Source organism: Wyeomyia smithii, chromosome 2 (assembly GCF_029784165.1).
Source record: "Wyeomyia smithii strain HCP4-BCI-WySm-NY-G18 chromosome 2, ASM2978416v1, whole genome shotgun sequence".
NCBI lineage: Eukaryota > Metazoa > Arthropoda > Insecta > Diptera > Culicidae > Wyeomyia > Wyeomyia smithii.
Window position 1 is genome coordinate 132,917,192 of NC_073695.1, and position 16,836 is coordinate 132,934,027.

Below are 16,836 nucleotides of genomic sequence, written 5' to 3' on the forward strand. Positions count from 1 at the left end.
CCTTTGGTCATATTATTTTGGGGACGAGGATCTTAAGAATCCACGAACATGGCAGAAGATAGAGTTGATCAGCAGCCGCAACGGGAATTCTAGATATGATTCACAAGATGGCCCAAATTTTACAGCGGATAGCGGTCCAGCAGCAGCAGCGTCAGTATCAAACCCCGGAGCAGATTTTGGAGTCCCTCTCTTCGAACATCATCGAGTTTGTCTTCGACGAAGAAAACGGAGTTACGTTCGGACGTTGTTGTTTAACCGCTACCAGGACCTCTTCGAGAACGATGCAGGCCAACTGAATGATACGGCGAAGGTACGATTACTTCTCCGAAAGCTGGACACCCATTCGCACAGCCGCTATCTCATCTACATCCTGTCAAAGCTTCTCAAGGACGTGAAGATTGAAGACACAGTCAAGATTCTCTATAAAATGTTCGGGCATCAAACATCAAACGTTCCGGAAGCGGTTCATGTGTCTTTTCACGATTGTTGTTGACCATCTGCCGATGATCACTCAGCAAGCAGAGAGCACTCAACCGCTGTTCAAATATTGTTGACCCCAGCCAGGTTTTCACCCGACGTAATGTGCCGAACGAGCGTTCAATCGTGCATATTTCCATGGTAGAGCAAGTGCAATTTTAACTGCCTTCTCAGTCGCAGGGAAGAAAGAACAGGCTTTAGCTAGCAGGTCTATAAGATCCAACTCTTCCAAGTTCTTACGATCTGCTCTCATACTGCTGCAATGTTAATACAAAACTTCCACCTCTCCAACAAAATGGTCAACTTCATAAAAAAACGACATTTTCGGATTTGCGCTTGAACTCTTCCAACGACATGCGCATTACGTTAGCGGGATGCAGCAAGGACAACGCGTAGGCAGGTGCACTAACATCATCGAACCGTGTTTCCAGTGAGGTTACAAGAGTATCAAGGTAAGGAATTGTCACAGCTCGGTTCCAATAATCCAAGCTAGTTGATGCAGGCGGATTTGCCCGGTACTTTTGCCGCTGCAATATCCTTGGTGGATCAACTGAAAACCTGTGCAATTCCACGCAACGAAGCGCAAGCATTTCAATTATTTTTGATCTGGCTGTTACTTTACACAGATGTTTCTATGGGCTAAAGATGCCGTTTTGTGCTATTAGAATTATTGAAAACAAAATTCTGCACCAATGTCAACATTTGGGGGGGGCAATGCCACCCCCTTTGGCTACGCCTATGCATTTTATGCGAGCTACCGTCATTTTTTTTATCATTTACCAGGTTAGACCACTCTGTTCCGAAACGATTCGGGGATTCCAGTGAATATATATATATATATATATATATATATATATATATATATATATATATATATATATATATATATATATATATATATATATATATATATATATATATATATATATATATATATATATATATATATATATATATATATATATATATATATATATATATATATATATATATATATGTATATATATGTATATATATATATATATATGAAGTCAGAGTGGTCTATGTACATTGGTGAGATAAAATCATCGATTTCGCAAAGAAACTGTTAATTTTATGTATCCCAATGTTAAACCACTTCATAACCTTTATATTAGAACATTTTGTTTGAAAGGATCCGTTGAACAGAATTTCATTCAGAGGTTTATCGAAAATTTATTCTCCTGAGCAATTTGCTCGATGGCATATAGACCACTCTGTTCCGCAACGGCTCATATAGGAAAGAGGGAGGAAATATTGACCGGAACTTGCGAGACGTATTGATTGCATAACATTGCCATTCTATTTACATGTTGCGGTATTAGAAAACTATCATCAAACGACGCGATGCAGTGCTAATTTTAATTGAGAACTTGCGAGACGTATTGATTGCTTAACATTGCCATTCTATTTACATGTTGCGGTATTAGAAAACTATCATCAAACGACGCGATGCAGTGCTAATTTTAATTGAGACGCTGAAGGAAAAGAAAGAGTCTCTGTCTCCGCCACTTTCTCCGTCAATTGAAATAGTCATCAATTTCTTTTAAAATGATCCGATGAACAACTGACGGGAAAGAGAGAAAGAAGTGACTCGATGACAGTAGCCGAAAGGAACCAAGTGAAAATAAAACTCTTCGAATCGAAATGACAGTGCGAGATATTCACCCTCGAATAGCGAAATTGCCAGAGATTTTTACCAGCGCGATTCGTGGAGGAAATTGTACTAAATTTCCATTTTAAAAATATGTTTACTCAGATGAAGCTTAACTAAACGAAAAATAACCGGATTTGTTTTTTTTTCTTCCAAATAATAGGTAGGCAAGATAAAATATGCATCAAAACGAACCATCCAACGCGACTTCATATAAACAAGGTGGGTGAACAGTAGGCGGTTAATTATGCTTATTAACTTTGTTACGTAAACAATTAAACAAACATCATTTTTGCTCCCAAACAATGATACTTACTAAAGTGTGATTGGTTACTAAGATCGAAACAGAGTTTTTGGCAGTGTCCAATACAGCGAGTCCTCCTTCATCAGATTGAAAGACAAATTTATTACTGTTTATCCATATTGAAGGCAGTCTTTGTGGAACTACATCTTTCTGTAGGAACTCATCTAAGTTCATTCTTCGCCCCGACCAATATAACAGCTCATCGACATATCTAAAATTAGAAAGCTTGAATTTGAATTGTAAAAAGAGCATATATTTGTAATACTCAGACCCTAATAAATAGATTGCAGTAACGATTCCGGATATTACAAAACCGATCACTAGCAAGGAGAAAATTATGCTTCTCCAGTTGTGTCCATCTGGTGTGAATAGATCCTACGAGAAAACAATGCAAAAAACGTGCATTTCACTTAATCAACAACCTATTATTATAGAATCGATTCAAAACTTATTGTTATTATTTGTATTATTATAAAGTTTTGGCTTTCGCAGCAAAGATGCTGGAAAATTTAACCTACCCTCGGGCTTCTTTATGCTAAAGAGCGTTAGACTTTGTCATCTGCATCGGTCAATTATGGTGTTCAGGAAACACCGCGCAATGTTGCAGGTCTCAAGAACCACTGCCTTCTAACTGCTGGTTAGCTCCTTTCCCAACTCTAGTTCATCAAGCGACCGGCTTGGGGTAAGGAAAACGATTTCGGTCGCCGAGATTATTACCGGAGTTACACGGACATCCTCCAGGCGCCACAACTGCTCCCCAGTTAGGTTACGATACTTTGATATATTGTCTGAGAACGTTGACTGTACATTGTGATTTAACGGTATAGCGATTTCGATGAGGGTTACCCACTTCATACTTTTGTTGTGTTCACAATACCTGGGTGATTGGCTATTGGCGATTGGCGAACCCATGGGCGCAACTACGGGGGGATAGGGGGGCTACCCCCCCTAGCAAGTTTTGAGCCCCCCCCCCCTAGAATTTCCCAGAGAATAATTGTAGTCAATATAAATACATTCCATTCTTCTTATCAGAGCATCAAAATCAACACAAATTGAGATGTCATCATTCATTGGCTGAAAACTAGTACTGTGCCCAGGATCGATTCTCAAACCTAGCTCTCTTACATACCTTACCAATAAGACGAGAGCCGTGGTGGCTCGTGCTGTATCAAGGAGTTGTTGCCATGCTGCTCGGTTTTGGGCTGTGTTTCGCCAGTTCCCCAGATGTCTCATCACCCGCAAGTCTCTTTCGATTTGGTCGAGCCATCGTGCACGCTGCGCTCCCTAGTCCTGAACAGGGTAGCTGAAGAGAAGTGATTTCACAGGATCATCGTCCGGCATCCTTACGACGCGACCAGCCCACCGCAAGCTATTGACTTTCGCCAGGGGTGCAACGGGGTTCTCTCCAAACAGCGCGTGCAGCGCATGGTTCATGCACTGTCGCCATTATCCGTTGTCCGTCTGTACTCCACAATAGATAGTCCGCAGCACCATCTGTTCGAAAATTCCAAGAGCGTTGAGGCCAGAAGCGTTGATGTATCGATTCCGTAGAGAACTACCGGTCGTATCAGGTACATCGTCAACTTTTTACTTCGTCGCACTAGACTCGATCGATGTGGTCATGCCAATACCCCCACCACAATTGGTGTGTACGTTTGTATGTCTGAGAAAAAAGAGCCGTCGATGAGAACATGGTCAATTTGGTTTGTTTTACGTTGGTCAGGTGATCTCCAGGTGGTTTCGTGGATGTCTTCTTAGGGAAAGCAGGTTCTTCGGACTGCCAGTCTGCGGGAAGCTGCGAAGTTGACGCATCCCTGGCCGTTATCGTTCGTCACGGTGTGCAGGCTGTGCGGGCTACTCACTTATATATGACTTCCCTACCGACCTGAGCGTTCATGTCCCCAATGACGATCTTGATGTCTCTACGCAAGCAGCTATTTTAGAGTTTCCCCAGCTGTGCGTAGAACATTTCTTTTTCTATGTCAGGACGTCCTTCGTGAGGGCAGTAGGCATGGAGGATGGTGTAGTTGTAGAACCGGCCTTTCATTCTCAACAAACGCAACGTGTCGCTGAACGCCTGCCACTTGATCGCACGAATCTGCATTCTGCACTATAAAGCCGGTACCCAGCTCATTGTTTGTGCCGCCGCTCTGGTAAAACTGTGCCCTGCGGCTACAAATTCGCCATACCTTCTCTCCTTTCAGGTAAAGCTCCTGGAGTGCAACGATGCCGAACTGGTGAAGTTCTAGCTGATCCAGCAGAATCCGGTCGGCATCCGGGGCGTTGAACGATCTACTGTTACGTGTAACAAGCTTCTAATTGTTGTCCTAATTTCGTCACTACATCATTGCGGGTAATTTCGGTTTTCAATTCTTGATCGTTCGTAGCATGTTTATTTTAGCATGCTGCTTACCAGGCTGCGATACCTAGTCTCGCGACGGGACCGCCGGCTTGGGTATAGAGGCGAGACACCGCATTTCATAGTTCACCGTCCACTTCATATCAGTCGCTGTTGAAGCCGCCCGTATCATGGAAAACAGGAGAACAACTACCGCGTCCCTGTCAGCATACGACCGAGTTCCCACCGGTTTCCCAATCTTCTCTTGGTTGCTCGTATTCCAGTCGGTTCCACGTGGAGTTAGGAATATGGCATTATGCCTTGGACCTCACTGGGATCTGTTATATGCCGACTAGCACGGGTGTACTGCTGATACGCACTGTCCAGCCGTTTACCAAACCTAGTTCTCCTCAATTTCGAATCAGTGTCAGCTTAAAGAGGTGGTCAAGATATTCAAAACATCTTCGGAGATTTATTCCCGATTGAAGTGATTTTGTCTTCTGTTACGACACTATTTTATGGGTTTTTAAATAGGCGCTACTCTTTTTTCTATTTTTTTAAATGAAATGTATGAAAACTAGCCCCCCCCCCCTAGAAATTTTCCCTAGTTGCGCCCATGGCGCAAACCCAATACAGCTTTATTCAACTATTTTCCAAAAGTCTGGCAGATACTTTCAGTAGGGCACGTACTGACTCACTAAGTTGTGGTTCGGTGCGAGTTGTTGGTGCACAATCTTAGCGACGTCGTTATGACGACCGAGATACTCCGTCTCTGCCAATGCTTGACAGCCAGCGACAACATGTTCGATCGTCTCTTCTACTGAGTTGCATTTTCTACATCGGTCCTCTGAATTACGAAACGCGGTGCTTCGCCAGCTATATCCTATAGCCCTAGTAAGGAAGCATACCGCTATAAAGCTATAGCCCTAGTAAGGCAGCATACCGAAGGTAAAATACTATGAACAATCCAGATATAAATACGGAACGGAATAATCGGCATGGACCTAGGCGAACGAAAAAGGACAACGATTATTGGAAACTCGGTAATTGGGATGTAAAGCCTCTACTCGAACCGACAGGTATCCTGGCTAGAAAGCTGCAGAAGGTGAATGTGAAGGTTGCTACCTTACAGGAGGCGAGGTGACCGAAAACGGAAGAACGCGAATTCCGGGCAGTATATTCTATTGCGGGCCTTTCATGTAAGTACCACATCTACTACAGTGGCGACGTAAAAGCAGAAAGGGGAATCGGTTTCGTGTGCATAGGAAAACAGATGAAGTGTGTCATTAGATAGGGACCGTATATGCGTGTTGAGAATTAAGGGTAAATGTTCCAACTATAGCCTGATAAATGTGTAAGCACAGACCAACGAGAAACCCGATGAAAAAAGGAGGAGTTCTATGAGCTCCTGGAAAAGACGTATAATGAGTGCCTAGGACATGACATAGTCATCCGGGAAGCAAATGCGCAGGTCGGGCAGGAGAACTTCTTCTGCTCCGTGATTGGTAGAGAAAGCCTCCACTCCACTACGAACGACAACGTCTTGAGGTTTGTCAATTTCGCTGCAGCCACAGAGATGGCTATCTGTAGCACTGATTTTGCACGCCGGAATATACGTAAACACACCTGAAGGCACCCAAATGGTGAAGCTTGCTCTAAGATTGACTGTGTTCTGATTGATGGTGGACACCCCAAGTAAAAAAACTGGTTTTATCAAAGTTTTATAGCGCTGTTTTGGCTGTATAGAGCGCTATAAAACTTTGATAAAACCAAGATTGTTACTAGGGACTTCTCAGACGTTACAGACGTGAAGTCGTTTAGAGGACCAAACGTTGACTCGGATCATTACCTTGTGGCCTCCAAGATTCGCGCTCGGCTGTCCAACGTGTTGAAATCCAGGACGACAAGGAGGATACAGTTGAATATCCAGCAGCTATAAACTGGAGAAATGGCTACAGGGTATCTGCGGTAGGTTGATGAGCGAGAGAATCAAGTTGGAGGCAACCTGAATAAACAGTGGAAGCATATCCACAGTATAATCAGCACCACAGCGGGATAAGTGTTGGGTACATCTGCGACATCTACGTCCGATGAGTGCAGTCTATCTGTTCGAAATGAAAAATCCAACTTCCAAATTAACTAGAATAAGGCTTGATTTGGAGGAGTACGATTTTACGGTAGAATATATACCAGGAAAGGAAAACGTCAAACCAGACACGGTTCCCCGGTCCAGCCGTTATTATAAAAAAAATGCCCAATCTTTTTATACCAAAACATACTTGTTGGTCTTGTTACAATTATGATAATTCACCACTGACTTAACTCTCCACATTGACTTAAGTATGTTATTTGTATGACTTAGTGGCTCTAGTTTAATTAAAATGTTACGTTCTGTGATTTAATACAAACCCACACATAAATAAGCACTCACATACACATACAAATATTAACACACGTATACATATATATGTAAACACAAATTTTTAAAATTATATATTATATTTCTAAATTAGTATGAGTAATTGTAAAAAGATTTATATACAATATGAGAATTTAACCTCCTTTTCCTGGCTTATATTTCGAATAATACGATTTTTTAGGCAATTGCATTTCATATGGAGTTAAAACAATTGGTAGTTGCGTATTTTCAATATTTCTTGAATGTGTCACAACAAAAAAGTTTCTTTTAGCGTCTTTTATTGTATTTATTTTGGAACAAAAAAGTTAAAGGATATGTGCTTGAGTGCACAAACGTAGGCTTGCCGTGGGAATATGGTGGGTGTAATTCTGCCATAGCTATAGTATAAAACACACACCAAACGTACGAATACCATACACAATAAACCATGAACATTTAAAAAAAACGCATACACCTGTCATAAACTACAGAATACGAATACCAATACCCACATGAACTGCCCATAAATGCATAACAGTCCCATGTAATTTCTCATCACTTTTTGCTTAAACCTCAAAAACTTCTTCACATACCCGTTGCTCTCAAAAAATCGACAGAAAAAGCTTTTTGTTGCTAAATTTATTAGAAAAATATGAATTTCGGTCAGTCTCATGTTACAAATAATTGCAAAACAAGCTCAGTGCTGAAAATAACTTGCATAAAATTATGGTCACTATCATAGAAATACCAATTGAAGTACTAGGGAAAATAAATAACTTGTTGCCTTTACACGTATTCTATCATAAATATTTTTACCTCGGATAAATGCATTTTTGCACATACATGTAATGCACACATACACACATACACGTCATACACACACACTACTCACACACACACACTATTCACACACACACACACACACACACACACACTACTCACATATACACTACTCACACACACACTACTCACACTTACACAAACACTACTCACACGCACACGCTACTTACACACACACACACACACACACACACACACACACATACATACATACATACATACATACATACATACATACATACACAAAGAACACACACAAACTCACACACACAGGTCAATTCGTCGGTCCCGTACCGGCGAGATGATCCTTGAACTCCGTAAGGAAGCAAAACGCAAGGGCTGTGCCTATAAAAAGGCGGCCCAAGAAGTGCTGGGCGAGGAGGTTCAAATCCGAGCTCACACCCCAGAAGTAACTCTACAGCTTTAAAACCTGGATGAGATCACCGAAAAGTGCGACTTAGCACAAGCCTTTAAGCGGGAGTGTGGAAGGAGGGTGACCGCGGAGGCAGTTCGTCTCCGCAGGGACCCGCCCGGGACTCAGGTTGCTACCATAAAGCTTCCACTAGCGGAGGGTAACAAGGCCATGTTGAAGGTGGGTTGGTCGGTCTGCCCCCTGGGCACCCTCCAACATCCTGACGTTTACTTCAGGTGCTTAGAGCGGGGGCATAAATCCTGGTCGTGCAAAGGGCCCTAAAGGTCCAATTTATGCCACCACTGCGGTGGCGCAGGCCATTAGGCATGGGACTGCGGCGCACCTCCCAAGTGTTAGGTATGCACCGGTAAACGGGACGCCAAGCACGCCATGGGAGGCCCCAAGTGTCCGGCTACATGGCCGGCTACTAAACCGCAAGCTTTGGGGTGATACAATTAAACCTGAACCACTGCTATGCGGCGCAGCAGTTGCTACACCAAGCAGCTGCTGAGTCGTTGTCGGAAGTGGCCATCGTCTCGGACCCCTACCGCATCCCAACCGGAAACGGTAACTGGGTATCGAACAAGTCTGGGAAGACGGCCATATGCACGACAGGCAGGTCCCCGGTTCAGGAGATTGTGTCAACCTCCAGCGAGGGGTACATGATAGCCAAAGTGGATGGAGTATTCTACTGCGGTGCTATGCTCCGCCAAGAAAGTCTACTGAAACGTTCGCACAGATGGTCAAGAAGAGTTGGCAGCACGACTGATTGATGGTACGTGCTCTACAACCTCTCCGTTAAATTATTGAATTTTAAGTGATTTATGCGAGCAAGTTTGCTGAAAAGTGAAGGAAAGTTATCAGTGATGTTTTTGTTTCGCGGTAATAATGAAGTATCAGTGGAAATGCGAGTGTTTCTAGCGTTGGAATGACCAATTTATTCACGCTCAAAAATTGCCAAGCCAGGAAAGTTGTGCAAGTGTTAGTGCTAACTAGGTGTATCGCACTGGCTAGCGGTGTGTTATGCACGTACAAAAGATTGCGTGGTGATGTGAGCGAAGAGGATGGCAGTTGGATTGCGTTGTGCTATGGTGTCGCTTGGTGCTGCTCGGTTTGCGTACCATCGCTACCAAAGCGCCATCACAGAATGAACCAGGTGAGTATAAGTTTCGTGTCTCATATTTTTTTTGCCTTTCTCCTAGAAAGGTATAGCAATCACTTGCAAAACCGAAAGTATAAAAGTGCTCCAAAGGGCCGAATGGCATATATCACTCGACTTAGCTCGACGAGCTGAGCATTTTCTGTATGTATGTGTGTGAGTATGTGCAGATTTTTATTCTCACTCACTTTTCTCAGAGATGGCTGGACCGATTCTTATGAAATTAATTGAAAATGAAAGGTCTTGTTGTCCCATAAGACCTTAACTTTATTGTAATCGGATTTTTAGTTTGGAGGTTATGTATCAAAATGTAAAAATCATGCAACATCATTATCTCGCAAACTACACAACCGATTTGAACAAAATTGGTTTCAAATGAACGGGTTATCCAGAAAACCCTTAACTTTTGAATTTTATGAAGATTGATCTTGTGGTTAAAAAGTTATGAAAAGAAACGTGTTGTGAAGACTGTTTAATCTCACTCATGTTTCTCAGAGATGGCTGGACCGATTTTCATAAAATCAGTGTCAAATGGAAGGCCTAGTTGCCCCATAAGACCCTATTGATTTGTTTTGCAATCGGATTATTACTTTGCCTGTTATGATTAAAAATGTGAAATCCATCTATGAAAAGGAACATATTCCGAAGACTACTTGGACTCACTCACTTTTCTCAGAGATGGCTGACCCGATTTCCACAAAATTAGTGTCAAATGAAAGGTCTGGGTGCCTCATAACACCCTATTTAATTTTACTGTAATCGAACTGTAACTTCGTCTGTAATGTACCGAAATGTGAAAATCACGCAACTTCATTATCTCAGTAACTACACAACCGATTTGATCAATATTATTATCAGATGAGCGGGCTAGTTAAGGGTAAACTAATGAATTATGATTGAACACGTGGTTTCAAAGTTTGGCTGCCCTATACGTTCTCATTTCATTTCATTATAATCGAACTCAAGCAACCGTTAGTAAAATTGTTGAAAAAAACAACGAAAGTCCATTATCTCAAAGATTACATGACTTATTTGAACATAACTAGTGTCATACGAACGAGTCATCTCTCGAACTTACAAATAACAAACTTCATAACAATTTGATATGTGGCTCAACAGGAAAACACAGAAATTCAAAGACTAGTTACAACTATACCTGCTTTTGTCGATATATGTGGCCTCAACATAAATTAAATGTGGTATCGTACTATTTGAACGTTCCAAATTCATTGATTCCTTGCGATGTGTTTAAAGTGTGAAAATGCACGACGAATCGGCCATAGGAAATGATCAAAGTCAAATAACAAATCGTTTGAAATAATTGGTTTTATCGAAATGACAACATCCTCGACTTTTGGCTTCTTTACATCACCTTAATTCTGAATATATTCATATTGGGTGGTATTTGGTCATTTTCAGCAAATTTTCTGGCATCAATTTGACACCGAAAATACTCATATTGGGAGGTATTTAGTTATTTTGGTTGTTTTCCAGAAACTAAAAGTGGTCGTCTTCAAATTCAAAATGGTGTCAAGGGTCAATGTTTGGTTTCTATGCATCCTCTCGATTACGGAAATATCCATATTGAGTATTATTTGGTCATTTTCGACTGTTTCCTATAAGTTGCCATTTAGCAATTCAAAATGAGGCCTGAGGTCAGTTGTTTGCTCATTGCATTATTCTGGTTCCAGAGATACTCATATTGGATGGTATTTGGTTGTTTTAGGCTGTTTTTCACAAACCAGAAATCGTCATCTTGGATTTCAAAATGGTATTTAAGATAATTTTTGGCCTCTGAGTGTCATTCTGGTTAAAGAAACACCCATATTGGGTGTATTTCGATCATTTTCGGCTGTTTCCCAGGAACCGGAAGTCGCCAACCTGAGGTCCAAAATGAGGTCCGTGATCGATTTCAGCTACTGTGTATCATTCTAGATCCGGAGATACTTATGTTAGGCGGAAATCGGCCATTTTTGGCTGTTTTCCAGAAACCACAAGTTGCCATCCTACAATTCATAATGGTGTCTGTAGTTGATTTGTGGCTCCAGTGCATCATTACGATTCCGGAGATACCTATATTGGGTGATATTTGGTCGTTTGCCGCTGTTTTTCCGAATCCGGAAGTCGCCATCTTAGAATTCAAAATGGTATCTGTGGTCGATTTTAGCTCCTCCTCCTCATTCTTTATCCGGATATTATTATATTGGGTGGAAATCGGCCATTTTTGGCTGTTTCCCAGAAACCGGAAGTTGCCATCTTACAATGCAAAATGTTGCCTAAGGTCGATTATGGAACATATTTGTTACCACTAAAAACATTCACCTGCCAAATATGGTTCCATTTAGTTGATTAGTTCGCGAGATGTGCAGAAATTTATGCAGAAACATGTGCTTCTGGAAGACAGACAGACCGGACTACATTTTTATATGTATAGATTACAACATCAGTATTTCAGAACCGAAAGAGTGAATATACATTTATTGGATTGAAGCGTTCATGTAAATCTATTTTTACAAATAAAAGTTTGAATGAGAAAGGCTGGGTCTGACCGCTAGGTGGATTAATTTAGGTTTTTAAGAATGCATAGGCTTTTGGCAAGAGTATGAATGTGAGAATGTGTGAATGATCTGTTCGGGGTACGAAGTTTTTTTTAGGCATGTAGAATATTTTTTATTGCCAAGCTACCAAGCTGGGTTGCCGGGTGCGATGAGTCTCCTTTTTTTCGTTTTCAATTGTGCGCTGCGCGTTTGTTTCCAGTAATCGACAAGTGCGTATTTTGATAATGTGTTGAAATTTTGTTTCAATTCGTGTTTTAGTTGCAGGACGCAACACAAAATAACACTTTTGACATTTTGTAGAATTGTATTGAATAACACCATTTACTTTAAATTGCTATTTAAGTGTTTGTGATACATATTTTGAACTGTTTTACCGCGCATGGCGGGTCGGTCCCGTTTGTATTTTGAGCAAACCGAGAAAAATTTAATTTAACATATAATGTAATTTAATGTATAATTTAATTTAATGTATAATTTCACTGCGATATAGGACAATATGTTAGGATGCTTTCCCGAAGTTTTTCAGAACAAATTTTCTGAATTCATTAATTTTTATGAAACTATACATATTTAACTACCACTTCCGCCTAATATTTTAGTTTTGATGGGGGTTCAAATGAGTCGGACTTACTATGCGGAGCAGTATTATGCTTTTAACTTTTTTATGACTTCATTAGCTTTTAAATAAATTTTATTGCTCCCAAGCGAGTTTTCAAGAATTGAGTTTTGTTTTTCCCACAGTTGCCACAATTGCCCCAATAGGTGGGATGTTTTTCAATTATTAAACACGCTGGCTTTGATGGAATCGGAAGCATTACAATTAAGAAATTTATCGTTCGTGTTATGACCAGACGGTTACGAACATTTTGCTTAGTTTTATGTACTTTTTATGATTCTTCGAGCTTTTGAATAAATGTTGAAATTTTTTTAATTATTATATTTAATCACGTTGAAATCTTGTCGGTCGGCATAGTAACTAACTCTTGATTGCAATTGTTTTAGCATTTTATAAACCAACTTAGAACTCTGTCTTGTTCGATGTGCATGTTTGCATTTTTGTAAATTTTTGAGCTATGAATGCATGGAACTTTGCCAGTTTTTATACTTAGTAGGTATCTCAGCTTAATTATTCGAGAAGTAAGAAATAATCAGCGCGAAACTCCGTGTCCCTGCGCGTCTGCGCGGGTAAGAGGGAATAGAGATGTCGTTCATAATGCTCCGGTGTAAACATGTCTTCGGCCCGGTATTTTCGGTGTGTTGTGACTTCCGAATCATTTATTCGAAGACTGCCCACCCGTTAGTTCTATTCCAGCACGTTGCGAGTCAGAGTAGGTTTCGTTCAGTAAATATAGCATCGTTCGACGAATTATTGAAATTATTCGCAATAATATATACGCGATGTATACCTCTACTGAAGTGCGCTTGTTTTCGTGCAGGTATTTGAGTTTGGTAACATACATTTATTTTAATACGTTGATGCTTCGTATAGTTAATGATTTTCGCACCCGTCATTCGCATAGGATCGCGGGGTTGATAAGAAAGATACACACCGTTGGTATTCGTAATACGCGAGCCTCGCGCGAATAATCATTCGATTCCATCACTTGCAACAGAAACATAATTACACAAACCATTCTCTCCGTCACAGAGCAGAGATGCGGGATAAGCTCAGTCTTGGTAAGACCGTTCAACCAAAGATTATTTGCCCGTTGCTTTTATATAAGCGTGTCGCAAATCGAGTTCTGTTGATAAATATCGTGATTGATCTAATAACTACGTTATGTATACCTATCAAAGAATCGCGTCCTCCGAAGTGCATTCGCTTTCTTGAGAGTATATGGGATTGGACATAAACAAATATTTAAAAATTTGGATTCTTCGGGTGGTGGATGGTTTAAGCGCGCGCTGCTCCTGAATATTCCCGATGTATGATATTAAAGATATTTCTTTCGCCTTCGTAATGAGCTAACTTCGCGCGCAGCATTGTCTCTTGGTCTAAACCGGTATCAAATATAAATAAGCTAAGTGTGCTCCTCTAGTCAGCCGGCTGAATATAGAATAAACCGAAAATAGCTAAATAGAGACAGGTAGGAGTTACATGTATGATCACATCACTTATCAAAGTGAATCCTGATCCAACGAGCCCTTTTCTACTAACAAAAACCTCCTTCCTGTGACATTTGTGGAGATTCAGAGGTAAACACGGTCTCCGAATAGCAAGGGTCACACTAACATCCCTTCCCTCTTCCCATCTGATTGCAAGGACGTGGCCGGCGTCGTTATTGAACCTTCAAAGTATTGAATCACTAAAACTTGTGCAATGAGAATGGTCGGTCACTCCCAACCCCACTCAGTTGATTCACTGTGCAATTTTACGGATCAATCACGGAGTGCAACCATTGATATGTGCAGTTAGTCAAGCTAAGCTAAGCTAAGCTGAAACGTTCGCACAGATGGTACCTAGAACCGTTGGTAGTTGCGGGTGACATCAACGCTTGGGCTGTCGAGTGGGGAAGTCGCTATACAAACCAGAGGGGCCAGATTTTGTTGGAAGCTTTGGCAAAGCTCAACTTAGACTTGGCTAACTTTGGCACGAAATGCACCTACAGCAGGAACCGTGCGGAATCGATTATTGATGTGACGTTCTGCATCCCGGGACTGATCACGAACTGGAGGGTAGACGACGGCTACACGAATAGCGATCACCAATTCCCTACACTATCGGCAGCACCCGAACGGCTTCCAAGGTTTCCAATGGTCCCTTCCAACGGCTTCCAATGGTCCCCAGTGCCGTTCAGGTCCAATTTCGGGCTGTATTCCAACAACGATATCTGAATTAGATTACCACTGGTAGGGCCCAACTCAGATCGAAGGGAAGCCGAACTGTTTGCCTTGACGGTCGACCAGGGAATGATCTTCTCTCAACACGGAATGTCCTTTTATAGCGTCACTTAGTGTGGGGAGCTTGACTGATTGGGGGAAGAACCAATGACGTGGAAGCATCTCTACTTTCTTTCTTCGTCGCTTACGTTGGGTGATGAATGCGATGCCTATTAGCTGGCATTGCTAACCAATGACTGAATGCGTGAAATCATTTTGTCTATGTTTTTGAAGTCTGCGTTAGGGAAATATACCAATCGTATGAAAAATGTATGTGGATATTCGACCTTCCAAATTTTCCGCAATTTTCACGGAGTAATAAGAAAACGGTTACTAAAATTATCATGTTATACAAATCTTGTGTATTTTAGCTTTCCAACGGTATATTAACTATTAAAATCGGAACAGTTGTTTGGGCGCTATTATCATCTAAAATCTTCCATTCCGCCAACCAAAAACGTTACATGTTCAATCCAGTTTTCACAGAATGTACCTTAGTATAGTAAAGAAAGACGTTGTCCCACGTCAAAAAATCGAATAAACAAGAAAAGTGCATTTTGGTCATATTGGCTCTTACATCAACCATGCAAGAAGGGCAGTACAGGCTAACACAAGTGATTACTGTTTTGTTCAATCACAGCACTTAATAAACGATCGTTGTAAATCTGGGATGATTTCGGATCTTTGTACCGTTGCCAAATCACGTTGAAATCTGCATGAACAAACTCGGAAGCCTTGTTCATTGTGATGGCCAAGACCACGTCCAGTATCTCTGCAGATCTTTGGTACATGGTACTTACTTAGTGATGTGGTATTTTGAAGTGAACGGAGGTTGTAGCTTTTCCCAGCTGCTGGCAAAATCAGAAATTCCCTCTTCGAACCCATGCTCGAGACAAAACAGCAAGTTATCCAGAACCTGAAAATAGCACTGATAATTAAAAACTTGATAAAGTTTGTTTAGTAGAATAACCAACCGTGACCCAGTCCAGAAGATCTGGATTGTTTGCCAAACATTTAGTAGCGCCCATAAAAGCTTGTCTTTCTAATAGAGTAAATATAATACATAATTTTCAAAATTTGTGTGTATATATGTATACGTGTGTGAATATTCGTGTGTGTATGTGTGTGGGTTGTATTAAAACACAACGAATTCAAATTCATTTTTCCCCATTCACTTCACAGAAGGTAACGTTTAAATTAAACTAGAGCCACTAAGCCATACAAATAACATACTTAAGTCAATTTGGAAAGTTAAGTCAGTGGTGAATTATCATAATTGTAACACCACCAACAAGTATGTTTTGGTATGAAATGAGTTGGGCAAGTTTTTGAAGAAATTTCGGTGATATTGCATGAATCGAATATGGATTATTCTGAAATTTAATAACTAACACTCGAAAATTGAGGTTTCTCGAGATCCAGTCGGTGGATTCTTACGAGAAACAGTTCCTCTGCTTTTACCCATGCTGAGCAACCTTAAGCTGAACAGCTAAAGCCCTTAATCCCCCCGGGACCGCCGCTAGGCATTACTTCAGGGAGAGGGCCAGTGGTGCTTTTTGCACTTACCTCTACGGGTAGCAGAGCAGCCTATACAGGCCAGTTAGTTAATCGCTAACTAACTGGGGCACATCGATGGTTTCCCGTCGATTAGTGCCCTGCAAAATACTAACGATCTGTGATGCGGCCTTGATGACCGCATCCCAGATTTCCCCATTCTCGCACATCCTACGCACAATGTCCTCTGGCGTGGTGTCCGTCCCTCTTATTGCCAGCATTTCATACCTTATCCGCTCGAAAC

General features: G+C 41.2%; 1 protein-coding gene across 7 annotated transcripts in view; it reads right to left on the bottom strand.

Annotated features, from left to right (window-relative positions):
- The window catches only part of LOC129724163 (inactive dipeptidyl peptidase 10), a 1,205,782-nt gene that overhangs the window by 994,662 nt on the left and 194,284 nt on the right, over window positions 1-16,836 (bottom strand). For all 7 annotated transcript variants that reach the window (XM_055678841.1, XM_055678835.1, XM_055678839.1 and 4 more), the window contains 2 exons: window positions 2,725-2,828; window positions 2,466-2,664 (listed from right to left, as the gene is read on the bottom strand). In XM_055678841.1, coding sequence (XP_055534816.1) covers window positions 2,466-2,664; window positions 2,725-2,828 — 303 coding nt within the window. The remainder of the gene's footprint in view (window positions 1-2,465; window positions 2,665-2,724; window positions 2,829-16,836) is intronic.